The 27,204-nt window shown below is 40.5% G+C and overlaps 1 protein-coding gene across 1 annotated transcript in view; it reads left to right on the forward strand.

Annotated features, from left to right (window-relative positions):
- The window catches only part of ENPEP (glutamyl aminopeptidase), a 51,253-nt gene extending 24,358 nt beyond the window's left edge, over window positions 1–26,895 (forward strand). The window contains exons 8-20 of the mRNA XM_034772809.1: window positions 3,845–3,910; window positions 7,054–7,119; window positions 8,999–9,150; window positions 13,007–13,086; window positions 14,821–14,957; window positions 15,085–15,140; window positions 19,446–19,596; window positions 20,332–20,411; window positions 20,522–20,623; window positions 20,729–20,899; window positions 22,416–22,556; window positions 24,452–24,530; window positions 24,807–26,895. Coding sequence (XP_034628700.1) covers window positions 3,845–3,910; window positions 7,054–7,119; window positions 8,999–9,150; window positions 13,007–13,086; window positions 14,821–14,957; window positions 15,085–15,140; window positions 19,446–19,596; window positions 20,332–20,411; window positions 20,522–20,623; window positions 20,729–20,899; window positions 22,416–22,556; window positions 24,452–24,530; window positions 24,807–24,944 — 1,419 coding nt within the window. The 3' untranslated portion in view covers window positions 24,945–26,895. The remainder of the gene's footprint in view (window positions 1–3,844; window positions 3,911–7,053; window positions 7,120–8,998; window positions 9,151–13,006; window positions 13,087–14,820; window positions 14,958–15,084; window positions 15,141–19,445; window positions 19,597–20,331; window positions 20,412–20,521; window positions 20,624–20,728; window positions 20,900–22,415; window positions 22,557–24,451; window positions 24,531–24,806) is intronic.
- Window positions 26,896–27,204: the final 309 nt, after the last annotated feature.

The raw sequence follows: 27,204 nt of genomic DNA on the forward strand, positions 1-27,204 counted from the left end.
TAGAAATGTGGGGATTAAAATCTTAGCAACCTCTGGCACCTTGTCCACCCTACAGTTCCCATTGTCAATGATGGAATTACCCTAGTGCGAGCATCTAATCGACCTAGTGGTGGTAAGAACGGCAGCAGCAAGCCACTCATCTAAGCTAGGGTACCTAATGTTGCTGAAACAGTGTTAATGACAGTGGGGAACTTTTTAGACAGGGCCACTGCTTTTAGTGGGAGTACTTGTAGGAGCAAGGCAAGGATTTGATCCAGTGGCTTGTTACTGCAAAATATTCCTGCCATTTCCTCTTTTTTGGATACTTAAACCATTTAGGTTAACAACTTATTGTACAACTCTACAGCTCTTTCCTATTTGATGGTATAGATAAGGTTTCCTCTAATCATTCAAATTCTCCGTTGCACACTACACTCCAAAAGAGCAGTTATTTAAAGAATTCAGAGATTCCCAATGATTAATCGCATTCAAGAATCTGATTTCACAAAAAAATTAGTAGGCTTAAGATTTTAAGTTGAATTCCTTAAATCCATAGTGAACAAACTATAGACTGTGCTTTTGTATCTTTCCTTCAGAACCCTGTATGTAGAAATTCTAACATAGTGTCTGCTAATGTTACATCCAGCCTATTCTTTCTCTCAAGGCTTCCATTATTCTAAGCAAAAATGTATCTTTCACTGATTTTAGCCTCAGCTATGTCTAGAACAAAATCCTTTTGAGTGTTAGGTATCTCTTTTTATTAGCTAGCCCTACACCTGAGTAGGCTATTTCTTTTACAGTCCTCCCCCCCCTCCCCAATTGTCAGTATTTATTGCATCATAAATATCCAGTAGCCAAACCATAAATCATTAAGTAAATTGCCATTCTAGCAGCCCTGAAGGTCTCGGTCAAACCAACAATAGCCAAGATATGTAGAGTAAAATCAGACACACTGGACCCAAAGCTGATTTAAGTTTCACCAATGCAGTGAGTAAGAGACACCTTCTTGTTTTCTACAACTTTTAAAAGGTACCCAGATGGTACTATACTGTATAAGGAACTGGATAGAAAACTCCCATCTTTAATTCACCCTCCCCTTTGTGCTTACATAGTAACCACAAAACTGAATATTTTAAGATAAACCACTGTTCTGGAGACACCTGCAATGTTTGGGGATATATTTTAAATATTAAAACTAAGAAAACCTCTTATGAAATTGTATGACAGCTGACAATGAACACGCAATTTGGAACTCAATGTCAACTTAATCAGAACATATAAAAATGTTTATACAGTCTAAAGATGCAATGAATTTTTTAGGGTCTATGGAGTCATCACAGCACACTCTGTAATTACATATCTGGTCAGTATCTGATTGATAGGGCACAACATAGGTAGAAAAGTCAAGTTAGGTAAAATGCAGTTTTGTTGTAGCCGTGTCAGTTCCAGGGTATCAGAAAGAGAAGGTGGGTGAGGTAATATCTTTTACTGGACAAACTCCTGTTGGTGAGAGACATGGGATCGGACTCTGTGGGTGCTCTGGGTCTCAAGCATCCACCGAAAAAAAAATAGGGAGTGCTCAGCACCCGCAAGACTGGATTAATCTTTTGTGTGCCCCGGCGCCAGGTCCATGGCCCTGCCCCCTGCTCCGCCCTAAGGCCCCGCTCCCACTCACATGGGGGAGAGGGAGTGGAGGGGAGCACCCACTGGCAAAAACAAAAAGCTCTTCTTCAGGTCATATTTATGTGTTCTGATTAATGGACATTGAGTTCCAAATGGTGCGTTGTCACCTGTCACACGCTTTCATAAGAGGCTTTCTTCATTATTTTGAGTGTCACCTGAAAGGAAGCAAACTAATCTTATCAGAGATTTATCTACAGACAATAAGAATACTCCAAGTTAAATCCACAAAGTGAGGGTACTCAGATTCAAGATAAATTATATCCCTGGCTCCCGAAGAAGAGCTTTATGGAAGCTCAAAAGCTTGTCTCTCTCACCAACAGAAGTTGGTCCAATAAAAGATATTATCTCACCCACTTGTCTCTAAGTTAGGTAAAAGACAGTTTGACCATATAATAGAGCTGGTATTAGTGATTCCACAGTTAAAGTTGTTTTGAGATTTGCACTTGAATTATTACACTCCATTTCTCTCAGTTAAATTTAACAGTTTAATGCATTGTCTTCAGATAACAATTGAATTTTCCATAATATTTTTAGCTCTAATATTGATAATTTTTTTTCAGAGGAAATATTTTAAATAAGTTCTTTTTGAAGTGGTCTTGAGAGTCTCAGCATTTCTGAACCCTGTGGCTAACGAACTATAGGCACCAAAACTTCCAAATTTATACACGTGTAACCTCACAATATCTCTGGCATAGGCTAGCAATTATAAGAATATGCTCCTAGCAAGTATGTTTACAAAAAATAAAATAGGGCAAGCTACTCAGCTGGTATAAATCAGTGTCAATTTATTGACTTCAGCTGAGCTATTCCAATTTACACCAAATGACGATCTGGCCCAAATAAGAGAGAAGTTGTGCAAACAACTGGGTTTATATAACTTGTGTTCTTCTTCTCCATCGTCATAACCTCAAGGGGATAACAAAAGGCAATCAGGAGTGTTGTGAGGATCAGAAACACTGTTCTACATTGTTTATAAAAGTGACCTTATAGTCTGTATAATTAATCAGTTCTGAAGCTTGTCAACCTCTCCAATTTTTATAACAAAGCTGTTTTTGCATTGGAAAAGAGACACCTGCTGGCCAGTTTAAGAACTGTGATAATTAATTGGAAAAGAGAGTCTCCAAATTAAGGGCTTGTCTGTTGCTGTTTGAAACCACTGCTCTACATCAAAGCATGCTATGGAACGTTTAGTGTATGGTAGCACATCCACGCGGTCAGTCAGCGTGCAGCAGACTAGTGCACTGTATATTCATACCCTGGCTTGCTGCACTCTAAGTCTTAGTGTAGACAAGTCCTAACTATTGCATAAGTCTACTCAACCACTCCAGTGACACACTGACGTGTCCAAATTTTCATCCCTAATAATATAAAGAATGGAGTCAAGGCTTACTGAGGACTGACTTAAGTGCCTAATCTCATGGGACAGTGAGTTTTGTTTTGTTTTTAAACAGTTCAAAACATTTTTTCAACTAGCCTTTTTTTCTGCCAGGGAAATAAAATTTACTAACCTTGAAGTTGTAGGTTGGGTTTTGCTTATTTTCCTTTCCTTCTTTTTGTGGCTATCCCATTTTATCTCTTCCACCTTGGGTGACCAGATGTCCCATTTTTAAAGGGGCAGTCCTGTTTTTTGGGACTTTTCTTATATAGGTGCCTATTACCCCCCACCCCGTCCCATTTTTTCCACAGTTGCTATCTGGTCACCCTACTTCCACCTGTCTATTATTTCCTCTGTCCATTTTTATTTCTCTTCTTCTACCTTGGTGTCTTCCTCCACCCTCTTCCTTTCCCAAGGCCCCTATCACACTTTGTCTCTTCCTGGCCCCCCAGGAGTAAGTGTCACAGAGCCTGTCAATCTGCTTCAGATGCTGGTATTTTTATTCCAAGTCAGCATCCCAGCATAATTTAAGCCTTGAGTAGAGTCATTGTACAATCTAAAACTGCAGATTTACAGCATTTTAAAGGCTCCTAAGCTCTTAGTCAAAATCTCACAACAGGATCTGAAATCATGGCAGGAGTGAGTGAGAGTATGGTCTGCAGAAATAAGGAACTAAATTTTTATCCATATAGATTACTTCTATTTTTGGTAGATGGAATATTCACTCTAGTGAAGTCTTTTAAAGTAATAAGAATCTAGTTTTAAAAAGGTGTGAAATGACCTTATTCCCTTTCTTTTTGTATGTAGGGAGCATCAATTCTTAGAATGCTTCAAGATTGGATTACACCAGCAAAGTTTCAAAAAGGATGTCAGGTATGAACTACAGTAAAACATGCCAGAAAAAAATAAACCACATGTGGGAAAGGGAAAGATTTTACTCAGAAAAGTGAATGTGATACATTCAGGGCCGGCTCCAGGCACCAGCTTAGCAAGCAGGTGCTTGGGGCGGCCACTCCAGAGGGGGGTGGCATATCCAGCTATTCGGCAGCAATTCGGCGGAGGGTCCCTCACTCCAGCTCGGAGTGAAGGACCTCCCACTGAAGTGCCGCAGATCGCAATCGCGGCTTTGGAGTGGGGGGGGGGGGGGGCTGTTTGGGGCGGAAAAAATCCTGAAGCCGGCCCTGGATACATTCGCTTTTTGTGTTCTCATTACAATTTTAGATAACTATTTATGTACTAAAACATTCACTCCTAACAACATTTCTATACTAACATTTACTCCAATTAATCTAAATTTTATTTTTTGCAGGATGTAGATACACTAGCTCCTTCAACCACACCTGAAAAAGCTGTGTAGACAATAAAAGCTAGGTTACCCAAATTCCCAGCATGATGGTACAGTTTGGTAATGATATAGAAGTTATGGAACCTTTTGCAATGGGAATAGGTAGCAATGTTAAGTGGAAATTAATTCTCACAATGAGTTGGAATTTGAACTGCAGGGTTGTATGTGTGTTTGAAGGCCAGCCAGTGATGACCCTAGGCACATGATATCTAACAATACCATCTTGATTCCTCCTTAATACTCTATCCCCATGCTCTTATCTGTGTTAACTAGAACCTAGTCACCCAGCTACCAAAGCACTCCTGCATCTTCCTACCACCAAGGACCTCCAGACCATTCATTTGTGCTATGCCGTTTACAGAAATTGACCTGAAAGCTTTACAAATCTTGATTCACTTGGCACCTGCAAAAATTTGAAGCTGGTCCTGAGGCCACTACAGACAAACTCCTCTTTCAGAGCAATTAGAGAAGCCAAAACTGGAAAACAGAGTTACTCCACATTTGTCAATCCCAATGCATGGTGCTAATTTGCCCTGGGGGAAAAAAAAAAGCCCTCTTTTACTTTACCCCTACCAAGAAGCTAGGATACATGGTTAGGATACATGCCAACTACCATACACACAAAAGAGAAAATTGGAGAACTTGGAGTCTTCTCCAAAAATAGAGGCCATAACAGTTGTGCTCTGAAATCTTTAAATAATTAATCATGATGCCTTTGTTTCCTGGGTTATTAAATATGTTCTTATCCTCACCCCCCCACAAAACAACACACCTCCTCCTCTTCCCTCCAAGATCTCGGAGTTGCTACACTGGCATTTTTCAAGAAATCTCTCACCATTGAGCTAGTCCTCAAAGTGAATCTTCAGAATATGGTGATAGAGATGCCTGAGCCCTGTTTACACTGGTGCTCTCATCACTGCTCCTGAGCTAGAATTGACAGGGCTAAGATATGGAGGGGCTGGGAGAACATCCTAGCTGGCCAGCTGACTGATTATATTGAAACCACAGCAAAAACATTTCCGTACAATCAGCAAGGACAGTCCTACAAGACAGGAATATTCAGTCACACTCCACATTATAGGCACAAGCTGCCGTGATAAATACTTCCTGCTTACCCACATCCCTATAAAAGCACAGAAATAGCTGTGGCAGAGATTGAAACAAACAGCACCACCTACCTAACATTCTGTAGGCAGAAAATATCACGTACTACTTGATGTGTCACAGTCTCAGAGTAGCACTGAACTGGGGGATAACATGTTCTAGCATTCAATATTTAAGCAGAACAGGGAATCATTAAATAGCTAATTATTAGTTATCAGTTAAGCCTTTAAGAAGATTTTGATCACAGAATGCAGTTATCCAAGTTATCATAGTTCAACTTTGATTTCCACTTTTAGACACCCCTAAAATAACTCTTTTTGTGACCTATTTAATAAGACAGAAATTTACAATACAACTACATTTTGTCCACTCAAGTAAACAACAAAGAAAAAAAGTCAAGGGCCCTCTCTCAGGATTAATACATTGCACATTAATGTATCATGTTGGAAAATACTGACTCCCCATCTTAAGAATAGGCCTGTCCTTTGGGAAGTACTGAAATGTTTTTGGATTAATATGGTTCCATTTGATTTATTGAAGCACATAACACTGGAATGATGGGGAAACTTTATTCCACCCTTTCAAATGTCTCATCAATGAGCAGCTATGTTTTTGCTGATTCCGTTTGTTTTTAAATTGAGACATATAAATTAATAAAACTTTTATAAAAAACAATGGACCCAATTTAGCTTCCAGAAGGAAGAAGAGGCTGGTTCTCTTATGGACAGTGTATAAATTAAAATCACACTTCATCCTGGCTAACATTAAGATCTTTCATGCCCCCCAAATTTTCACTAGGAAATGGTGTTTGTAAGTCATATGGACTAATATTTTGACACTTATAATTCAGTGTGCAATAATTTCTCAATGTTTCTGGCTTTCTCAAAGCTCCCAACCTGCATTTATACAGGGAGGAGTTGGGATATTTCTGAGCCTTGGTCTACACTGGGGGGGGCGGGGGGGGAAAATCAATGTAAGTTACGCAACTTCAGCTATGTGAATAACGTAGCTGAAGTCGACGTACTTAGATCGACTTACCGTGGTGTCTTCATTAGAGGCGATAAAAATCGATCCCCGCTGATCCAGCTGGTAGTGTAGACATACCCGGAGATCTCCTTTTTAGAACAACCTGTGGACCCTGCATTTGGCAAGTGTTTCCACTTTTCTTCTGTGCAGAAAGCAGTGAAATAAACAAATGTACATATCTCTCAAAGCCAGGGTCAGTTCCAGGCACCAGCTTAACAAGCAGGTTCTTGGGGCGGCCAAGGGAGAGGGGCGGCACCTGTGGCAATTCGGGGGCGGCAGGTCCCTCACTCCCTCTAGGAGCGAAGGACCTGCCGCTGAACTGCCGCCGCCGATCGCAGCTTTTTTGTTGTTGTTGTTGCTTGGGGCAGTAGAAATGCTGGAGCCGGCCCTGCTCAAAGCCTTTGCTGGTTAAGAATAACACTACTCTTAGGAAGGTATTCCGCATATTAGTACTACAGATAACATTACAATATGTGCATTGTTTTGACAGGTGAGGAAGGACATGCAAATATTTAAAACATTTTCTTCTCTTTTTTCCTAGGAGTACCTAAAGAAATACCAATTCCAGAATGCAAAGACAGATGATTTCTGGGAATCCCTGGCACTGGTATGGACTGTAACAATTAACACCCTTGCTATTAAAAGTTTCTGTACTCATCCTACAGAGCAGGGTTTCCCAAACTTTTTCATATTGTGAACCTCATTAGTAGAGAGATCATATCCCAGGCAGCCTCCTCCAGCCCAGAAAACTCCAAATCTCATCCCTCTAGTAAATACAATACTCATTTTTTGCATGGGAAAATTGCTTAGGTGTGGGTTGGAACTGGAAGCAAGTGAGGGGAAACTGACAAAGCAAAGCAATCCACATACACAAGAAATTTCAACCCTTCCAACCTATCCATCTGCCCACATCAGTCTCACTTAAATGTACGTACACACACACACACACACACTCCCCTAACATGATTCTTTCTATAGTAGGATTTTTTATAGTGCTCATCACAACAGTATCTAAGCCAGTGGCTCTCAACCTTTCCAGACCACTGTACCCCTTTCAGGAGTCTGATGTGTCTTGCATACCCCCAAATTTTCATCTCACTTAAAAACTGCTTGCTTACAAAAATCAGACATAAAAATACAAAAATATCACAGCAGACTATTACTGAAAAATTGCTTACCTTTCTCATTTTTACCGTATAATAATAAATCAATTGGAATATAAATATTGTACTTACATTTCAGCGTATAGTATATAGAGCAGTATAAACAAGTCATTGTCTGTTTGAAATTTTAGTTTGTACTGATTTCGCTAGTTCTTTTTATGTAGCCTGTTGTAAAACTAGGCAAATATGAATTGATGTACCCCCTGGAAGACCTCTGCATACTCCCAAGGGCATGTATACCCCTGGTTAAGAACCACTGATCTAAGCACTTAGTATGACTGCCAGTTTAACTACCCTGGATCCCTACTGCTCTCTTGTTTCCCACCAGACCTTGGTTCCTTCCTTCTCCCCAGGTTCTGGCTCTTTCCTCCCACGCTGCTCCCCAGTTGCCTCCTGAGGCCCAACTGTTTTCTGCCTCCCCAAGTTCCCAGCTGCTTACTTGGACACCATATGCCTTCCTCTCCCCCTCCAGGTTCCTGACAGCCATTTTGCCCAAGTTCTACATTAGTGTCTCATCCTGCCCTCCTCCTAGTCCCAGGCTCTTGCTTGCCCAGCCTGGCTCTCTCCTTGTTCTCTTCTCCCTCTCTGCTGCTCACAGTCCCTTCTGGCCCTGGAGAACACCTTAAACCTGGCTCCTTTCCATCCAGCACATGGTGGGTTGGAGGGGCACTGGTTAAGTCCCATGGCCTCAATCTGAGAGGCAGCTACACTTGAGTTCGTGGGCAGCTCCACCAGCAGTCCCTAGTGCTGGCTGCTACTCCTTCCTTCCACCGGCACCTACCTGAAGTTGTCTGGAGGATGGAACCAGCAGCTCAGCTCTCTTCAGAGCACCTGGAAGGACTGGCTTGCAGACCATAGTTTGGGAATTCTGCTATAGAGGAGATTCGCCAATAGTGCTAGAATCTCAGCTAGTCCTTCCTGTGTTCTACTCCCTCCTCAGAAGGAGGCAGCAGAGGAGGAAAATCGTTTGAGCTTGAAGTGTGCAGAGAGGAGCAAGCCACAAGGGCAGGGAATATTCTTTGCCCCTCCTACTGCCTGAACCCTGACCTAGTTTAACCCTGTTTGCTTTAAGAGTATTTAAAATGTCTCTGTTAACAGCTCATTACTTTTCTTCTGTTACATGCACCATGAAAGGGTTTAACAAATAAAATATTTTTGAGCCAATCTTGCTCTCTTATTTGCTGAATTGTTAGGAACGAAGCCCTAACATTAATGAGGGAAACCTGTTCCCTTTCTGGTCTCCCAGCCACTCAGCATGAGCGTTTTATTCCCTCTTCAGTCTGATTTAGCTTTCTCAGTGTGACCATCTGCTGTTATTCTTAGGCAAGTGATAAGCCAGTGAAGGAAGTGATGGACACCTGGACCAGGCAGATGGGATACCCTGTATTGAGTGTGGAAGCTAATTCAAAGATCACACAGAGACGTTTTCTGTTGGACCCCTCAGCAAATTCTTCTGAACCGACCTCTGCACTAGGGTAAGGTTTTCTTGTATATGCCTGTCCTGTAGACAAACAGCAGAAAGAGAGATGCTGTAGATAGATATGCTCATACGTATTCATTATCTCTCTCTCTCACACACATTTCTCCCTACCTTGAATTTACAGTTACCTCCCAAAACATGTAATGCAATGTACAGTAAATGTAATGTCTAAAGGAAGAGGTATGTGGTGTAACTTTGGATGCAAGGTACACGCCACCCACCCCTATGCTTGAGTCTAATCAACTTTGCGTAACTTTGCCTTATGCCAAATAAAGGAACCTGAGTAACAGACAAGACTGGAAGTGAACTGAGTTCTTGGGAGACCAAGTGGAAGAGGTCTCAGGGGAAACCCAACAATCAGTAAATTACAAGAAAACTTAACAGGATGCTGTATAATAACTCCCCACACCCAGGACAACTACTGCATCAGCTCTGTGTGTCTCAGTGTAGAACACGAAGGGTACGTCTATACTTACCCGCTGGTTCACCGGCAAGCAATCAATCTTCTGGGATCGATTTATCGCATCTTGTCTAGATGCGATAAATCGATCACGGAAGTGCTCGCTGTCGACGCCGGTAATCCTGCTCCACAAGAGGAGTACGCAGAGTCGACGGGGGAGCCTGCCTGCCGCGTGTGGACCCGTGGTAAGTACCTTTAAGTTCGAACTAAGATACTTCAGCTACGTTATTCACGTAGCTGAAGTTGCGTATCTTAGTTCGAACTGGGGGCTTAGTGTGGACCAGCCCCAAATGTCTAAATCCAAAAGGAAGAAGAGGAAGGGAGGACAAATAGTATGGAGGACTGGGCGTAACGGAGATCACAGCAGTTTCAGTTATATATGGATAGTTTTTCAATATTTCTGAGTGAATTTCATGATGGTGGAAGATGCCCTAGTTACAGCCCTGGAGACTTTAGCCACCAAAACAGGTACAACCATGGACAGAACAATGCAGCCTTCCCCATGCTGCCCAGCACGTGTGTCTCAACAATAACCCACAGAGCACCATCAGTAAAGTCAAAAGAGTAGTTCTGTCCCCACGTCCATACAATTCTTGCCTTTTCTGCTTGAGATTGCCAACAAGGCTGTCAACTGCGGTGGTGGTTTTGTGAAGTGGGCACCATTGGGGCTTGGACATTGGCCACCAACTAATTTTACACAGATCAAAGAGCCGTCAGCCAGAAAAACCACTTCTGGTCACTAGTGACCTGGTCTGGATTTGAACTGGGGGGAAAAAATAAATAAATTTGCAGACTTGAACCAAGAAAAAATTTCATTTTTGCAAATTCTACCTCTGTGCCATATGGAAGATGGTATTCAATTAACAGCTCCTTACTGTTCACAATATTGGCTCATTGCATTATTCTCAGAAGGGGGTGAATCCAGCAGCCCGGCTTTTCTCAGATAATCAAAGGAATTAGAGCACCAGGTTCTTGGTGTTCATCATGCTTTTAATGTAAATCCTAAAGCAAGTCCTGCCCTAATCAGCCATGTACATTGTGAACTGTTCCAGTCATTCCAGAAACAGTGGCATCTCAGTGGTGGGGGAAATTAGTTCTAGATAAGTAAAGTTTTATCAAGTGCTTAGGGATAAAATGCATATATATATAATTATTAATTAATTAATTATTATTATTATATAATAAACCCTGATATTATCTTAATTGGAATAGGTTTTATCCCTTGCAAAGGATCCAAGCGCACTGGAAAACTGTACTCCCTCCCCCAGCCAGCGTTGATGTGGGAGAGGAGACTACTGGGGCCTTGTGCCCCCCAGTGGAACTGTGACAGCTCAGCTCCAGGTCTGGGGTTGTGACTAAGCTGTGAAACAGAGTCTAATAAAAGTTTTGTTCTCTGAAGCCTGCAGGGATTGTCTCCCTAGATGGCTACAGTGCCCCTGTCCTAACAAAGTCCAGTCATGGATATTAACACTCAAAAGAGAAATACAACTTCAAGAACTCATGTTTTTTAAATAGTGCTGGTAGGCAAGTATGTGGCTGCAATATAGCATGTCAGGAACACATCCTCAATACACATACTTAACCGGATATGGACGTTATACTTAATGCCCAAGAGAAGTATTTATGTTCATGATCTCAGGAACATATAAAAACACTAAAGGAAAAAATCACTCCACTAAGTGCATTTACAAAACAAATATTAAAAACTCTTTTATCGGCTTTCTCCTGGAGAAATGCAACAGCCAGGCTTTTGGCCAAGTAATAACCCTTTTAAACTCCATGGCAATAATTCTCCAAAAAACAGCTAATAAAAGTTAGAAATGTAAAAATCTGTTAAAATATTTTTATTCAAAAATATAAAACAAGAGCTGAACTTTCTCCCCGTAGGTAGCAAAGAGACATGACTTCCTTCATTTTCTTACTTGCTAGAATGAAGCTATCGTTCCTTTGATTCTAAGTCAGAAGAATGACAAGTTTTTGTATAGTGTTTGTTACCATGGTATCTAAGATGCTAGAAAAACATCTCTGGGCTGGATATTGATACCCTTGCATTAAATAGTACCTTACTTCCCAACTGCTCCCATTGATTTCAATGAGACTTATCAAGGAGTAAGATACTATCACAATCTGGCACTCAGTGAGGGAGGGAGGAATCAATGTGGTCTAAGAGAAGAAACACGGGATTGGAACAATCAAGATGTCCTGAATTCTAATTCTCCTTCTGACACAGATTCGTTGTATAGCCCTCAAAGAATCACTTTCTATTTCAGTTTTCCTCATCTGTAAAACAGGCATAGTAATCCTTAGCAACTTACCACACAGGGGTGTTGTGAAGTTACTGTCTGTACAAAACTTTGAACATATAAACCTCTACATTAATGCTAAGGTCACCCATCCACATATAATCATACTTCATTAAATTCAATGCCTTGTGTTCTACTAGATTAGCATGATATGATACAGAAATACTACTTGACAAGACTATATTTCCAATTATATAATTACAATAAACACTTTTACAGTATATAATGGTACAGAAATTAGCTAGTCCACACAACACCCCTCTGATATTGGGTAAATATCATTCCCATTTTATAGATGGGGAAACCGAGGCACGGGCACATTAAGGCCCTCATTCAGAAAGGTCCTTAAGCACGTACTAACTTTAAGCATGTGAATCCTTCCATGGATTTCCAAAACATGGCTTGGTCAATGGAACTACTCATATGGCTAAAGTTTGGCATGTGACTAAATACCTTGCTAAATCAAGGCATAAATTACTTGCTTAATACCACACAAAGTCAATGCCAGAGTTTGGACTAAAACTCAGTAGTCCATAGCTCCCAGTCCAGTGCTCAGTCTGCCAGAGGCAGCAATTATGTATATTTCATAGTTTTAGGGACTAACTACTGCTATTCTCCATATCGAAAAGAGGAATGCTATCAGAAACTTCAAACCTTTTATTTTAACTTAGAAATAGAATATTGTCCTAATCATGCAGCATTTGTCCAATAAAAATAACCAACTATCTATTTTACCTTGCCTGGATCCAAAATTTTTATAAACTGCTTTTGCCAGGAAGATATCCTAAAGAAGTTTTTATTATATTTAAATAATCAAGCTGTTGGGAAAGCCCAAAATTTGTTATCTGTGGTATTTAGTCATATATTAGTGGATATCTAGATATAGATACTTCTTCATAGTCAATTTATAAAGATCTATGTACCTGTGTAAGTTTCTGCAGTGCCTAGCACAATAAAGCTGGAGCCCATAGATGCTACAATAAATAAAATGTATTTATTAATCATGATAATTGATAAAATGTTTTAAATGTATTATTTTAGGTTATCTTTCAAAAGTTGTTTATTTTTTTCAATTGAAATCATTTCAGTTACACATGGAATATCCCAGTGAAATGGCGTGCTGGGACCGAAACAAATGTTACATTCTACAATAAATCAGTATCTGCAGGTAAACTTCAGTAATGTTTCATTTAAGAATAACAGTAGGCTCAATGTGACAATCACACAAAGCTTTAAAAATATCCTTACTAAGAACTAAAAAGTAATTAACTTTTATGCTCTTCAGTGCTTGAAACACACTGCTTGAGAATAAAGGAGTTAAGGTCTTTCCCTGGAATGAGAATAAGCCCCTCCCAAAAACAAGATTATGCTAATTAAGCCCAATAATTAAAATCTATTCTTATTTATTCACACAATATGACACTCACCCTAATATAAAATTGGTCATTTGGTTTAGAGGAATTTTGGGCACATTAAAACAAAGATTTCCATTTAATGTTAATGATAGCGTGTGTATGTGCGAGGCCTGCATATTCAAACATTTAAGATATGCTTAAATCCATCCCTACCCATAGCTAAGCACATGTGTAGGTGCTTCTCTAAGCATGCTGTCCCATTGATAGCAATGGGACTTAAGTATGTGCTTTCCTGAATCTCAGCCTAAGGGAGAAGCTGGATCTGGATACTGATAAATACATCTCTTGCAGTGACAGGTGGCAGTCTGGACTCGCTTAGTTTAGGTGGAGGGAGCTGCAGTACTCTTATGTTTGGAGTTGGCTGAAACTATTTTCTGCTAAAAAAAAAAAAAAGGAGATGTTCATGAAAGTTGTGTGCTTTTTTCCAAAAATTCTACATTTCAAAATTTGAAAAATTTCGACTGCTCAACAAAATTTCAAAATTCGAACATATATATAACCAGATCTTCTATTCTCTTTTTGTATTTAGCACTTGTCTTCATCTTTTAGTTTAGTTTTTTTAAATCACTTTAAAAAGTTTGTGTTTAATTTACTTGCATTCAGAGTCTAGGATGAAAATTAAACCTACCCATTATGTTATGATGCATAACAAAATTGCATGAAAGAATTTTCTCTCACCACTCTCCCCATCACAACACAGGAGGATGAGAGTTGTCCCAATGAATTAGAACAGTCTTTTGAAATACCTTGCACGGTTCATCCGAAGTCAGAAATACTATTTACTAAGGGCTGAGTCAATACGCATTGGAGTAAAAGTCTTCTGCTTCAGACACTGGAACAGGCACTAAGTGAACTTTCAAAACTGCTGACCACAGTGAGAGCAGTTTAACTTTTGAGAATGAAACATCATCCTCAAGGGTTAGGCTTCATTCTGAGTTTCCAGGAACCTCAAGATTTGAGTAAGGGCTTGGTTTATTTTGGGATTTAATTAATCTGTAGTTATAGGAAATAAATCAAGGAAGAGGAAGGGAAAAGAAATGCATGGACATAAAATGGAAAAACATGCAGAGGATAAATAGGTAAAATATAAAATCAGATTAATACAAACCATAACACTGAGAACTGATAGAGGTTCTTGGAATAAATATTAATAGGAATATTTTTGTGATTAAGTGTTTACTGCAAAAAGAATAATTCCCTTTCTGCTTATTCTAAGTACAGTAGTCTCCATTTAATAAAGAACATTTGCCTACAGATTTCACACTGTTACCACAGTTATTTCCTATTCTAAGCCAACAGCTGCATCAATATCTTTACTCACTGCCATTTTAGAGCAGCCAACCTAGAATTAAGCTTCGGGTCCTTTGTGGATAAGGGTTAAAAATCAAACATGAATTTTGGAGTGAATGTATTTCCAATGAGCACCCTTCCTCCCCCCAGCATTATATTTATATGCATGTACATTTTTCATTAGTATTTGTTTACAGCCACAGGAATTACTATAACACCCAGCAACCCTGATTCTTTACTGAAAATAAATCCAGACCACATTGGATTTTATCGTGTAAATTATGAAACACAAACTTGGAATAACATAAGCAGATTATTGGCTATCAACCATATGGTGAGTCTGATGAAATTAACTGGATTTGGTTGTAAGCTGGTTGGTTTCTGGGAATCTACTAACAATTGTTGTTTCTTCTACAAAATATAAACAACTTTTTGCTCTCATTCTTCCTCCCCTCGTGCAGTCTTTTTCTTCTGCTGATCGTGCCGGGCTTCTTGATGATGTGTTTTCTTTGGCAAGGTAGGTTTTATAATGAAACTAACACATAATAGACCAGGGGTGGGCAAACTATGGCCGCGGGCCGCATCCTGCCCACCAGCCGATTTAAACCAGCCCTTGAGCTCCTGCTGGGGAGCGGGGTCTGGGGCTTGCCCTGCTCCCACACTCCAGCCGGGGAATGGGGTTAGGGGCCGCTCTGCATGGATCACGGAAGCAGCGGCATGTCCCCCCTCCGGCTCCTACGTTTAGAGGCAGCCAGGGGGCTCTGCATACTGCCCCTGCCCCAAGCGCCAACCCAGCAGCTTCCATTGGCTGGAAACTGCAGCCAATGGGAGCTGCAGGGACGGCGCGTGCGGACAGGACAGCGTGCAGAGCCACCTGGCCGCGCCTCCACGTAGGAGCCGGAGGGTGGACGTGCCGCTGCATCCGGGAGCTGATTGAGGTAAGCACTGCCCGGAGCCTGCATCCCTGAGCCTCTCCTGTGTCCCAATCCCCTGCCCCAGCCCTGATCCCCCTCCCGCCCTCCAAACCCCTTGATCCCAGCCCAGAGCACTCCCCTGCACCTCAACTCCTTGCCCCAGCCTGGATCCCCTTCCTGCACCCTGAGCTCCTCATTTCTGGCTCCCCCCAGAGCCCGCCACCCCAGCCAGAGCCCTCACCACTACCCCCAGGCCCCAACCCCTCTCTGGCCTTCCGAACCCCTTGGTCTCAGCCTGGAGCACCCTCCTACACCCCAAATCCCTCATCCCCCGCCAGAACCCTCATCCCTCCCACACCCCTGCCCCAGCCTGGAGTCCCCTCCTGCACCCACAGCCAGAGCCCTCACCCCCTTTTATACCCCAACCCCAATTTCATGAGCATTCATGGCCCACCTTATGATTTCCATACCCAGATGTGGCCCTCAGGCCAAAAAGTTTGCCCACCCCTCTTATAGATATTTAAAAATAGTTTTCATGTCTTCCCACTGTTTATTATATTGGCATTCTCTTGGTTTGGATTGTAAGAATGAGAATTTTTAAACTATTATTTTGTTATAACTACAGAAAGAATTAGGCCTTGGTTTGTCTTTAGCAGCCTTTTCTTCTCTTACATTTTCCTCCATAAGGAGCAAATTCAAATGTGTGTACAACTCTTATTGATATCAGTTAGAGTTGGCCTTACCTGTCCAGTATTAGGGTCTGATCCTGAATCACTGAAGTTAATGGGAGTTTTGCCATTCGCTTCAATGGGAGAAGGATTTATTTCCTATCTCTGCCTGCAGAACTCTTGACTTTTTGAGCCTGGTGTGAATGGCAAGGCAAAGACAGAAATGTTCCCGATGAAGCCATGTTCTCAGAAGAAACCAGGTGTCTAAGGAGAGTCACAGAGGGTGTGTCCATCTGTGTATATGTCTCCATAGATATCCCCAAATCCACCAAATTTCTTTCTGAATCTTGAATTAGGACAGTTAATGAGATGTAACTTCTTTTTTAGTCACACAACTGTGTGTACATTTTCAAGGTTTATTTGGTGAATAAAAGCAAGTAACTACACAATGCTGATTGCCCTAGAATGGTAATGAGAGCTCCTTCAGAGCTGCTCTGCTCTTGTACGTGACATCTAATCATAATAATCCTTCAGAACTTTCTTTGGAAAGTGCCTCCTGTGTATGTTCCATAACTTTTTTCCCAAGTATATTATCTGAGCCCTTTTAAAGAGCACGGTGCTATAATAATCTCTTTAGCACTTTAATTGCTGCTATCACACAATACAGACAATTACTTTTGCCTTGGGATGAAGTGAAGGGCTCTTGTGGGTGTGCAGTTGAGTAGCTGTGTATAAAAGAGATAAACACTGTGAGAACTAGAAAGACTGTTGATAACAGAGTTCCATAAAAAAAGTCAGGAAAATAAAGATGGTTTGGGCCTGGTTACTAAACCCATTAAGAATGCAATTGCATAAGCAAAATATATGCACAATTTTGCATTCAATTCACTTGTAGTTATTTCAGTTGTGTATGCAAGGGATTAATTATGATCATTTGTTCCCACGTGACTGAATTGCACACACAATCACAGCAAGTGTGTGCATGAATTGTACATCTAATTTGTTTAAAATCAAACCCTTCACATTCAATACCATGTACAATACAAAACAAAAAAAACCCCACAACATAAGAGTTCATGATTATTAAACATACTAGTTAGATATTTAGAGCTAGTTTGTCCCTTCTGTGAGACTCACATTACCAAATATTGTATGTCACTTATATTCTGCATTACAAATACTAGTTAATCTTCGCAACAACTCTTTAAAGTGGGTAAGGATTAATATCCCCATTTTGCAGATAAGGAAACCCAGATACACAAGTGTTAAGGGATTTGCCAAAGACCAAACAGTGAATTGGTGGTTATTAGAATTTATGGCTTTCTAGCTCTCAGTCATGTGATCAGACCACTAGATACCCATTGCTTGTGCAAATACAAAATTACAGCCAGAGTATGAATCCCTTACTCCCACTGGTGAACAGTTACAAAAGCAGTCCCACTGAATTCATTGGATTTTTTCCCCAATATTAAAATTATTATTTCCCCATGTTTAGATCTTCAGTGTTTATTTCTGTGTCATAAAAAGATTTGCAAGCCAGTTTGTATTCCTGGCTCTGCCACTGGACTTCTGATTAACCTTGGGCAAGTGACTTTAACCACTCTATGCCTCAGTTTCTCCAGCTGCAATATGGAGATAATGCTACTGACCCTTTTTAAAGTACATTGAGATTTACTGATGAAAGGCACTGTTAGTACGTAATTACAATAATACCTAGGGCTGATTTGAAACAACCTCCTCTAGTAACACCTACTCAGAATAGATTCAGCAGATTTTCTGCATTTTACTATAAGTTGATAGATCTGTAGCCAAATACTTTCAGCAGAGAAAACTAATCCTTAGATGAGCTATGTATCCGTAGTGCTGCTGGGACATATGCCCCATAGCATTGCGGATGAAATTTACAACACTTCCATGACTGCAACACAATTAAAAGTGTGTGATTTTCAGCTGTCCCATCATAACACAAAAATCTCCAATACACGCAAGTGCGGGAGTGGGGAGTTGAGAGTCTACATTAAAAGCAGGTGTACAGAAGCAGACTTTTATACAGGCCTCGACCGTTTCACCATGTAATAGGGAGGGAGAGGGTTCTCAGAATAGGCTATGAAGTCAATCAGGTTATCACTAAAGCGGAGTGAAATTATTTTTTCACAGAAACTTTTTCCAGGGTGTGCGTGGGGGGGGGGAGGAGGGAGGGATAGATTCAACCTGAATTCACAAAATGTTTCAGTTCACCTGAATTTGCCAAATTGTTTTGATTAAAAAAAAAAAAATCTGAAGCATCAATCTGTTCGACCAGCAATGAATTAGTCTGATTTCTCTCCCCCCCCCCCCCCGCCGCCATGGACTGAACAATTGCTGCTCTCCCAAGAGCACCGTGCTGAATGGTGGTGTGCTTGCTCTGCCTAGTCTATTTTTAGACCAGACAGTGAGTTGAATCCTCATGAGTGCCTGTTCCATAATATAGCACATTCCCAGGGAGGAAAGGGATAAGAAAGCCACAGCAGCCCCCACCTCCTACTGTTTGGGGAGGGGAGGGAAGAGGAAGATGTTGCCCCTGTTCCTTCCTAGAGAAGACACAGTTTGTTGGCTCTCCAGAACTCCTAATCAGCCCTATCCCATGGCAGCGGAGGGGAAAGGGGGGCGGGCAGAATAGGGGATGAAGAGGGAGACAAGAAAACTTCTTCTCCCGACCATGTTCACAGAAACTGGAAAAGAGGACACTGCTTGTTTGGAGGCCCACTCCGTCCTTCTCTCTTCCTATCAGAGAAGAGGCAGACTGGGTGTAGTACACGGCTGGGGAAGAAATGATGAGTGATTTGAAGGACAGAGAGAGAAAAGGAAAGTGATTGATGGAGAGGGAAGAAGAAATTAAACTAAGGCAAACGGACACTGAAAAAAAAAGTAGAAGGCTAAGGTCTTCTGAAATTTGGATTTGAACAGATTTGCTTCTAGAGAGGCACATGCTCCTGAGGCGAGTCCCTCTGCTTCCTACAGATTGTACAATAGGACCAATAAAACATTGTCCACAACAACAACAACAAAAACTGTTTCCAAAATACGCAAGTTTTCAAATTGCATACAATGAATTCCTTCCGAAAAGAGCTCCTCACAAGAATGATGCAGCGATGGAACGTGGTTACAATTAACACCCAGTATATTAGACTTCTGTGTGTTCCAGTTACAAATGAGACAGGATTTGTAAGATTGTGTCAATTGTCTCTCTTCCTTCCTCAGGGCTGAACTTTTGAATTATGCTGTTCCACTGAATCTAACAAAATATCTACAAAATGAAGAGGATTATTTACCTTGGCATAGAGTTATATCAGCTGTATCTTACCTCAGAGACATGCTTGGAGATGATCTAGAGCTCTACCCCAGGTTTAAGGTGATACAACCATGAAAGTCTTGCTTATAATCTATTAATCCTACAGTTCAGGGCTATAACAATTATAGTATTGAAGGCTGAGTGATTTTCAAAGTTGCTGAAGCTGTTTTATGTATAATTTCAACCTTAAAAGACGTATAATAAATAATATACTCCCCAGACTGTGGATCTGTATATACTGGAAATAAAATTGGAGTGTTCCCAGTTACGGTTGCCACCTATTTTGATTGTTCACTGCACAGTTGTTTTTGTGCCAGGGCTGTCATATGTATTACAAGCAGGATTGTTCAAGATAGGAAAACTTCGGATGCCTTACCTACACCAGGAAAGGTAACCATGTCTCAGTGAGGTTGTCAGCAATCATGATAGCGGACCTGGGGCTGAACATACTTCAGTGGTCAGCACAGATAAGCACAAACTGTAGTCAGCATTATGTCAGGGGACCAAGCTGAGCAGAGTGTGTCCTAGTTTACACTGGTGGTGATGTTATCATAGTGTAGACAAGGCTTGAGGCTGATGGGACATCTTCATGTTGTGTCAGTGCATCATAACAGTGCAAAGCAAAGGTGCAGTATGATGTTCACATCCTTTCATGACATGGTGACTTTGCTGAAAGTTTTTTTTCCCCGGGGTATGTTGTTGTTACTGGAATTTTTAAAAAGGCAAACTATGAAGATGAAAACCTTGTTACATCATGAAACCTATAAGGGTAATCAGAAAACCTCTTTATTTCAGACATACTTTCGCAGTCTGGTTAAACCCATTGCAAATAAGCTGGGTTGGAACGATGATGAAACTGGAAGCCATGTGATGAGGTTAAGAATTTATTGTATATATTAATATTATAGATAGACTCAGATTGTGGAACACTAGGAAAATCTCCCTCTCTCTGTTTTGTTTTATTTTATTTTATTTTTTTAAAAAGGCTTCTTCGTGCAGATGTTTTAGGATTTGCATGCAGCATGGACGACCAGGATGCTTTGAACAATGCATCTCACTTATTTTATTCCTGGTTAAATGGAACAAGGTGAATATTCATGGTTTTTGCATTCAGTTAAGAGTACTGTGTATGGTATTCTAATGCAACTCAAAAAAAGGTGGCAACCATAATATATTTCTTTATGTTTTTTAGTCCATCTGTAAATCTCCGGCTCTTGGTATATCGCTATGGGATGCAGAACTCCGGCAATGAGACATCATGGAACTATATGTTTCAGAAATACCAAAATACTTCATTAGCTCAAGAAAAAGAAAAGCTGCTCTATGGTCTGGCATCAGTGAAGAACATCACCCTTTTGGACAGGTTGCTGAAAATATGCTGAAAGAGTTATTTTCCTTCCCCCATATACCCACCCACATTACTACTTTTGGTCATCTATAAAGTAGGATATAGAACACAGCAGATTGTCAAATGCTGTCACTCTTGAGTAGTCCTCCCTGAGATTATACTGCCAATAACTAGGCAAAGTCATTGTTCCCTTGCTTGAAAGAATACGCTCAGGTGATGGGTTTTATAGCTCTTCATCTCTTGAAAGCATAGAACTACCCTAATTACTACTACTACCACCACCACCACCACCAGGGCAGTATCCGCCAAGGTCCCAGTTGGGATCTGGGCACCATTGTCCTAGCCCCAAAAAGAGTTTACAATTGAAGACAAGATTAAACAAATGAGCAGAATTAACAATAGGAAGAACTAGAAGAGAGGGGATGAAGGTAACAGTAATATGGCTATGTGGTGACCGAGGTTAGCATTGTGTATAACTTCACAGGGGCACATCATTTAAGGTTATTTCATAACTAACCCCTACACAGTCATCACTTCTATGACTAAAACATGGATTATTCAGACAAACCCAAATCTGCAGAGCAAAAACACAACAAAAAACTGCACTGTAGGTAACTCACAGGTGGAATTTGGCCCTGCCCAGAATCAACTTTTTTAGTTAAATAAAGGAAAAAAAGAACACACCACTGAGAAAGCTGGCTGTGCACTCAGCCACTTGTTTATGGAGTGGAAGAACAGAACCCTCAGCACCAAGTTACAGTAGCTGAAGAGGAACCTTTTTGCAGCTGCTACTGTACATTGTAGCTAGGAGTAGCTTCCCAATATTGTCCTTAAATGTGTCTATGTGACAGTGAGTCCACCCATTTTATGGACCTATTGGTCACACCCGTGACCTACTGCATTATAGACCTTCTATAGTTCACAAGATTTCATCCTATTAGATGAAGGAACTTTGACCTCACTCACTGGGACAGAAAATGGATAGATTTAGGGTAAAATTTTCAAGTGAACTAGGAAATCAATGGGAACTAGATGCCTCAATATCTTTGAGGATCTGGGCCGTAAGCCCTGTTACTTTTCAGTGAGATGCCCGGGGCTTACTTTGTGTTGGGGCTCAGCTCCAGCATCTCTTCTGGCAGTAGTGTGCCAGGCATGACTTTGCACATATGGTGCAAACAAGGTCATGATATGTGGAAGATGCCATTGTTATTGCTTGAGCCCAGGCACCTTTAAAAAAAAAAAAAAAGTGAACACTAGCGATGTCTACATGCCGGTCACTTTTGGAAAAAAAAAAAAAACTCTTATCCTTAATAGGTAATCACATTTTAGACCAGCCTATTTCATCCTTAAAATGGTCTAGGAAAAATAAGTCTCTAGTGTTAGATTTTCCATAGTAAAATACAAATATTTCTGCAGACGGTTTAGGTTGGTCTCAGCAACTTGAATCGTTTCTTTACAACTCACTTTTCACAATCTTTAATGAAAGATTTTAAAAAGTCTGTTTAATTGTTTCCCATCTGGTTTCTCCTAGGTATCTAAAATATATTTACAACACCAGTCTTATTAAAAGTCAGGATGTGTTCACTGTCCTGAGATACATCTCCTATAACAGCTATGGCAAAACCATGGCTTGGGACTGGATACGGCTCAACTGGGAATACTTAGTCAGCAGGTATGTTAACATCCTTTGAATGTTTTACACTTAATTCTAAGTCTCCTGCTCTTTATTTTCTTATCTCACCTTACTTTAGTCTCTCCACACAGTCACCATTAGGTACAGGAACACATCAATCCATTTCTATTAATGTGAAGCAAAACTTGCAAATATCTTTGGGTTTACCCATTTCTGTGGAAGCAAATGGCTCTAAGAAGCAATTCCTTTGGACAGAGAGCTGAAAATGTTTTAAATATTATTGCAGCCTGTGGTGAGGAAAAAAAAAAAAGTTTCTGCCAACTTGAAAATACTACACAATAGTTCCAGTCTGAATCAAAACTTGCTGAGAGCTAAGTAACAATCAAAACTACATTGTGCTAGTTACCTGCCTTTCTTTTGGACAGAGTAACTAGCTATCAGATCTTTGAAACGCTGCATAACATAGGAAGAACATTTAAGGCCCTAGTTCAGCAAGTTACTTAAAAACCTGCCTGACTTTAAGCATGTGAATAATCCCATTGGTTTATGGGAGACCAGCTTTTCTGAGACTCCAGCCATTAACATTTGATCTGTGAGATACTGAGCACCCTAATCTGCCACAGCTTTCACAACACTCAGCTCCTTGCAGACTAAAGGCTGTATAAGGCCCTCCACACCACTTAAGCTACCAGTGGAATAACTAAACAAACTTCAGAGGGAGTCATCACACCAGCTCATCAGAAACTTTGCAGAGGCTAGCAATAATTCCATGGATTCAGTGACTAACACCCATGTAAGTAGTGTGAAAGGGCTGCACCTGCTGGGACAACCAATAGACTTGAACAACAGCTACAGAGAAAATGCATTGTAGCCCAGTGCCCTAGGTAGATTTTGCATCTTCCCCTGCCCCCCCCCCCCACAAAAAAAAGAATTTCCAGTCATTTCACCCATATAGACACTGCCCATTCTGGTTTTCTGCAGGCATATTGATTGTCACCATTAGTGAATTGTGATCTCTCCCACACTAAGTTGTGACAGCACCAGAAGAATCAGTCAGGAAGCTTTTTGCTTTAATATTTACTCATAAAAAGCCAAGTATTTTTCGAGGAAAAGGAGAGAGAAAATACAGGACAGTTTCCTAGAGGTGTGCCGTATTATGGTTTGGGCTTTATGAACTGTAAATCTGTGTGGTAAATAATTGTAATATGAATTTGAGGAATAAAAAGATGTAGATAAAGCAGTTAAGACTTATTCTACAAGGTATATTTCTATTCCTAAATGATCATTAGCAGCCAATGCCAAGCGAAAACTGTAGCAAGTTCCACAGAGTTATGGGAGTGTTCTTCTATGGACTCTGCAGCAGTCAATCCCCAATCTGGCCTAATACAGAATATTCTCTTTATTCACAGCAATCTACAATGAGGGGTCTTGTAATTTTCTTATTCCCTCTTGTAGTAACAATGAAATAAGCTTCCAGCTTTGCTCCTGTCTATTCACACTGATTCCTGAGATGCTCTTTCACTCCTACTACCAGAGAAGGACATTAGAAAGGGAATCTAATTGAAACTCACATGAGGGCATAGAATCACATTAAGCCTGCCAATTTACAGAGGTCCTCTGGCCATACACAATTTTAGCTCCACAAAGGGACACAGACATGTGAGGGTGTTGTAATGGAAATTTCTCTCAAGGGTTGGCTTGATTCCAGGCAGAAGACACCATTCTTTGAATATGTTTACATCAGAGATCTCTCCAGGTATAGCTAAACTACAGAATAGTACAAAAATAATATAATATGCTTTTTCAAATATTTCTGTAACATCTGGAATTTTGGGCAACATCTATTTCATGATGCTAAAAGCGTTTAACAATAAAGGAACAAACACTCCAAAAAAAGCAATATTTTTATATCAAATACTATTTATTTTTTTCAGATACACAATCAATGATAGAAATCTTGGTCGAATAGTATCAATAACCCAAACATTCAACACTGACCTTCAGCTTTGGGAGGTATGGAGATGATGCCTATAGTCATTTTAAACTACTAAGTTATAAGATCTTCCTCAGCAGGAAACTTGCCCTTTTATTCTCTAAGATGCCTCACATAATTTTGAATGCTATAAAATAATTATTCAAGTAGTACCAGTCCAATCCTGAAGTCCTTTCTCAAGTAAAACTTTCCCAGATTTCAAGAACATAGAATTGGGCCTTATAAAAATTATTTGATGTTAAATACAACAGAAGTACTTGCTGCCTGTGAATTCATTTTCATTTTCTCTTTTCAAGATGGAAAATTTCTTTGAAAAATACCCTAATGCTGGAGCAGGACAAGCACCCAGAAAACAGGCTCTCGAAACAGTAAAGAATAATATTGAATGGCTAAAACAAAACAAGGGAGAGATAGAAGCATGGCTAACAACTTAATATTTTACTTCAAAGTTGCAAAGAATTAAAAATATATTGTCTTAATTTTATGCACTTACTGTTTCTTACATGAACATTTGGGAATCCATTTACAAATGCTGTCTCTGAATCCTACAAACACTTATGCACTTGAATAACTTTACTCATGTAAGACAAATAAGACTACCTGTAAGAGTAAAGTTACTCAAGTTATAAAAAAAAATTGCAGGGTTGGGCTCCTGTTTGTACTTCCCACCTACTGCTTTGAAAAATGTACCCCTTTGTTTATGTAGAAAGAAACCCATTTAAGAGTATTTAAAACACTCAGGGATACCCTTCCGACTGTATTTTACAGGTGGTCTATTCCAAGGGAATTAAGTAGTAATTTGAACTTGTTTTAAAATCATTTTATATATTTATACTTGTAAAAGCCAGCATGTGGGATTTAGCTTTGTGTTCTTAGTACTAAAGAAATGTCAGTTAATTTTGTTTCCCGATTGATTCTTTAAAAATGTAACTATTGGTATTCAAGGGATCAATATTACCAACCTACTGTTTAAGTTTATTATTTGGGATTCTGTAATTTTTATATTTTGTTTTTCTCTCTAAATCCTGTCAAAGTAACCAGCGCCTAGGATAGAAGTCACTGTATGTTTTAGACAAGGAAATGGGTACCTGTTATCTCTCTTTCCATAAGAAGAGCAAAAACAAAAACCAACAAAAACTAGGAAACGCTCACTCTTAACTAGGAAGTAAAAGACTGGCCATCACTGCCTTTTTGAAAAACATCAACCACTGCTTCTTAAGAATTTCAGATATGGCAATCACCTCCAGCCCTAGGAGGGGCAAATTCATCCCTGTGCTGGACCTAGGGCTGGCTCAGGAACACGGGGAAAAACAGATTGTGCCTCCTCTATCCAGGAACAACTGGGGGCCAGTTTGTCTCCCAGTGCAGGCTACTGAGTAGAACTGAGAGTTGGCCAAACTTATCCACTATTTCAATGGGCCACTGCAGGAGTGCAGAATCAATGGAGAGTAAAAGCACACCTCCTTTCACCCTGGAATGTCCCCCAGCAGGCAGGAGGGTGCGTGAGGCTGCTGAAGAGATGGCACAGATCTGGCTGTGCATCAGGAATAGAGAAATATTCTAGGAACAGGGGGCTCCTGTGCAGCTACTCCTGCCTTATGCCACCCCTCCAACCCATTTGTTCCACCTTAGCTGGTGCAAAAAGGGGATGCAGAACAACTGTGAATCTGGATCCAGCTGTGAAAGAATAAGCAGTTTCTTCACTTTCAGAGATTTGAGAATCAGAGCTGATGCTTCCCCATGTTCTATTGACCCCTTACACATGTTTCAGGCCAAATTCACCCTAGGACGTGTAGGTAGCTTCCATTGAGGTCAGAGAATTCTAGTGATCACTAGTCAATTGCTATGTGAAAGGAAAGTGCCAGCCAGCATTCCGCAAATAAACATTTAAGGATTTTAACCTGCAATGGTTACAACCCACTGCTGTCATATGCTTCCAATTGTGATGGGAACATGGCAAAGAGCCAAGTGACTTCTTCAGTGCTCTCGCCTTTGCCCAGCAATGAAAGTGAGGCAATTGTACAGAACCAAAACATGCACAGACCTTGAACAAAATCTTTCACTTCCTCCCCCACTCAATATGAAGAACTATTTCATATTGTGGTGGAATCTCCATCCTTAGAGGTTTTTAAGGTCAGGCTTGACAAAGCCCTGGCTGGGATGATTTAGTTGCTGTTGATCCTGCTTGGAGCAGGGGGTTGGACTAGATGATCTCCTGAGATCTCTTCCAACCCTGATATTCTATGATTCTATATTTATAATGAGCCCTTGTCTGGACAAGTACATATCACATGCGTCTTAGACCCCATCATCTTTTGTTTGTACCTTTAAAGATTTTTATGATTGAATAAAGCAAATCAATATGGTGAATAAAGCAAATAAATACGGTGGCTCTTCTCCTGTGGGCTGATTTAATGTTAGCACCCTGCAATATAGAATACATAGTAATACTCACTGGCACAGGCTGTTTTCCCCCCTCAGAGTCACACTGCCTATTTTTAGCCAAATGTTTTTGATCCTATCTGGCCAATACGTACTGTGTATTCCCCTCTGTACCCGAGCCAAAAGAGATAGAGATCTGTTACAGCTCTCACCTTAAGAGCTGAGCATTTTAGCTCCACCTTGTTCTTTTAGCTTTGGAGGTACTCAGTTCAATCCCTTGTGTGTCAGCTATCACATAAGTGAGGTCTCATC

Source organism: Trachemys scripta, chromosome 5 (genome assembly GCF_013100865.1).
Source record: "Trachemys scripta elegans isolate TJP31775 chromosome 5, CAS_Tse_1.0, whole genome shotgun sequence".
NCBI classification, from domain to species: domain Eukaryota; kingdom Metazoa; phylum Chordata; order Testudines; family Emydidae; genus Trachemys; species Trachemys scripta.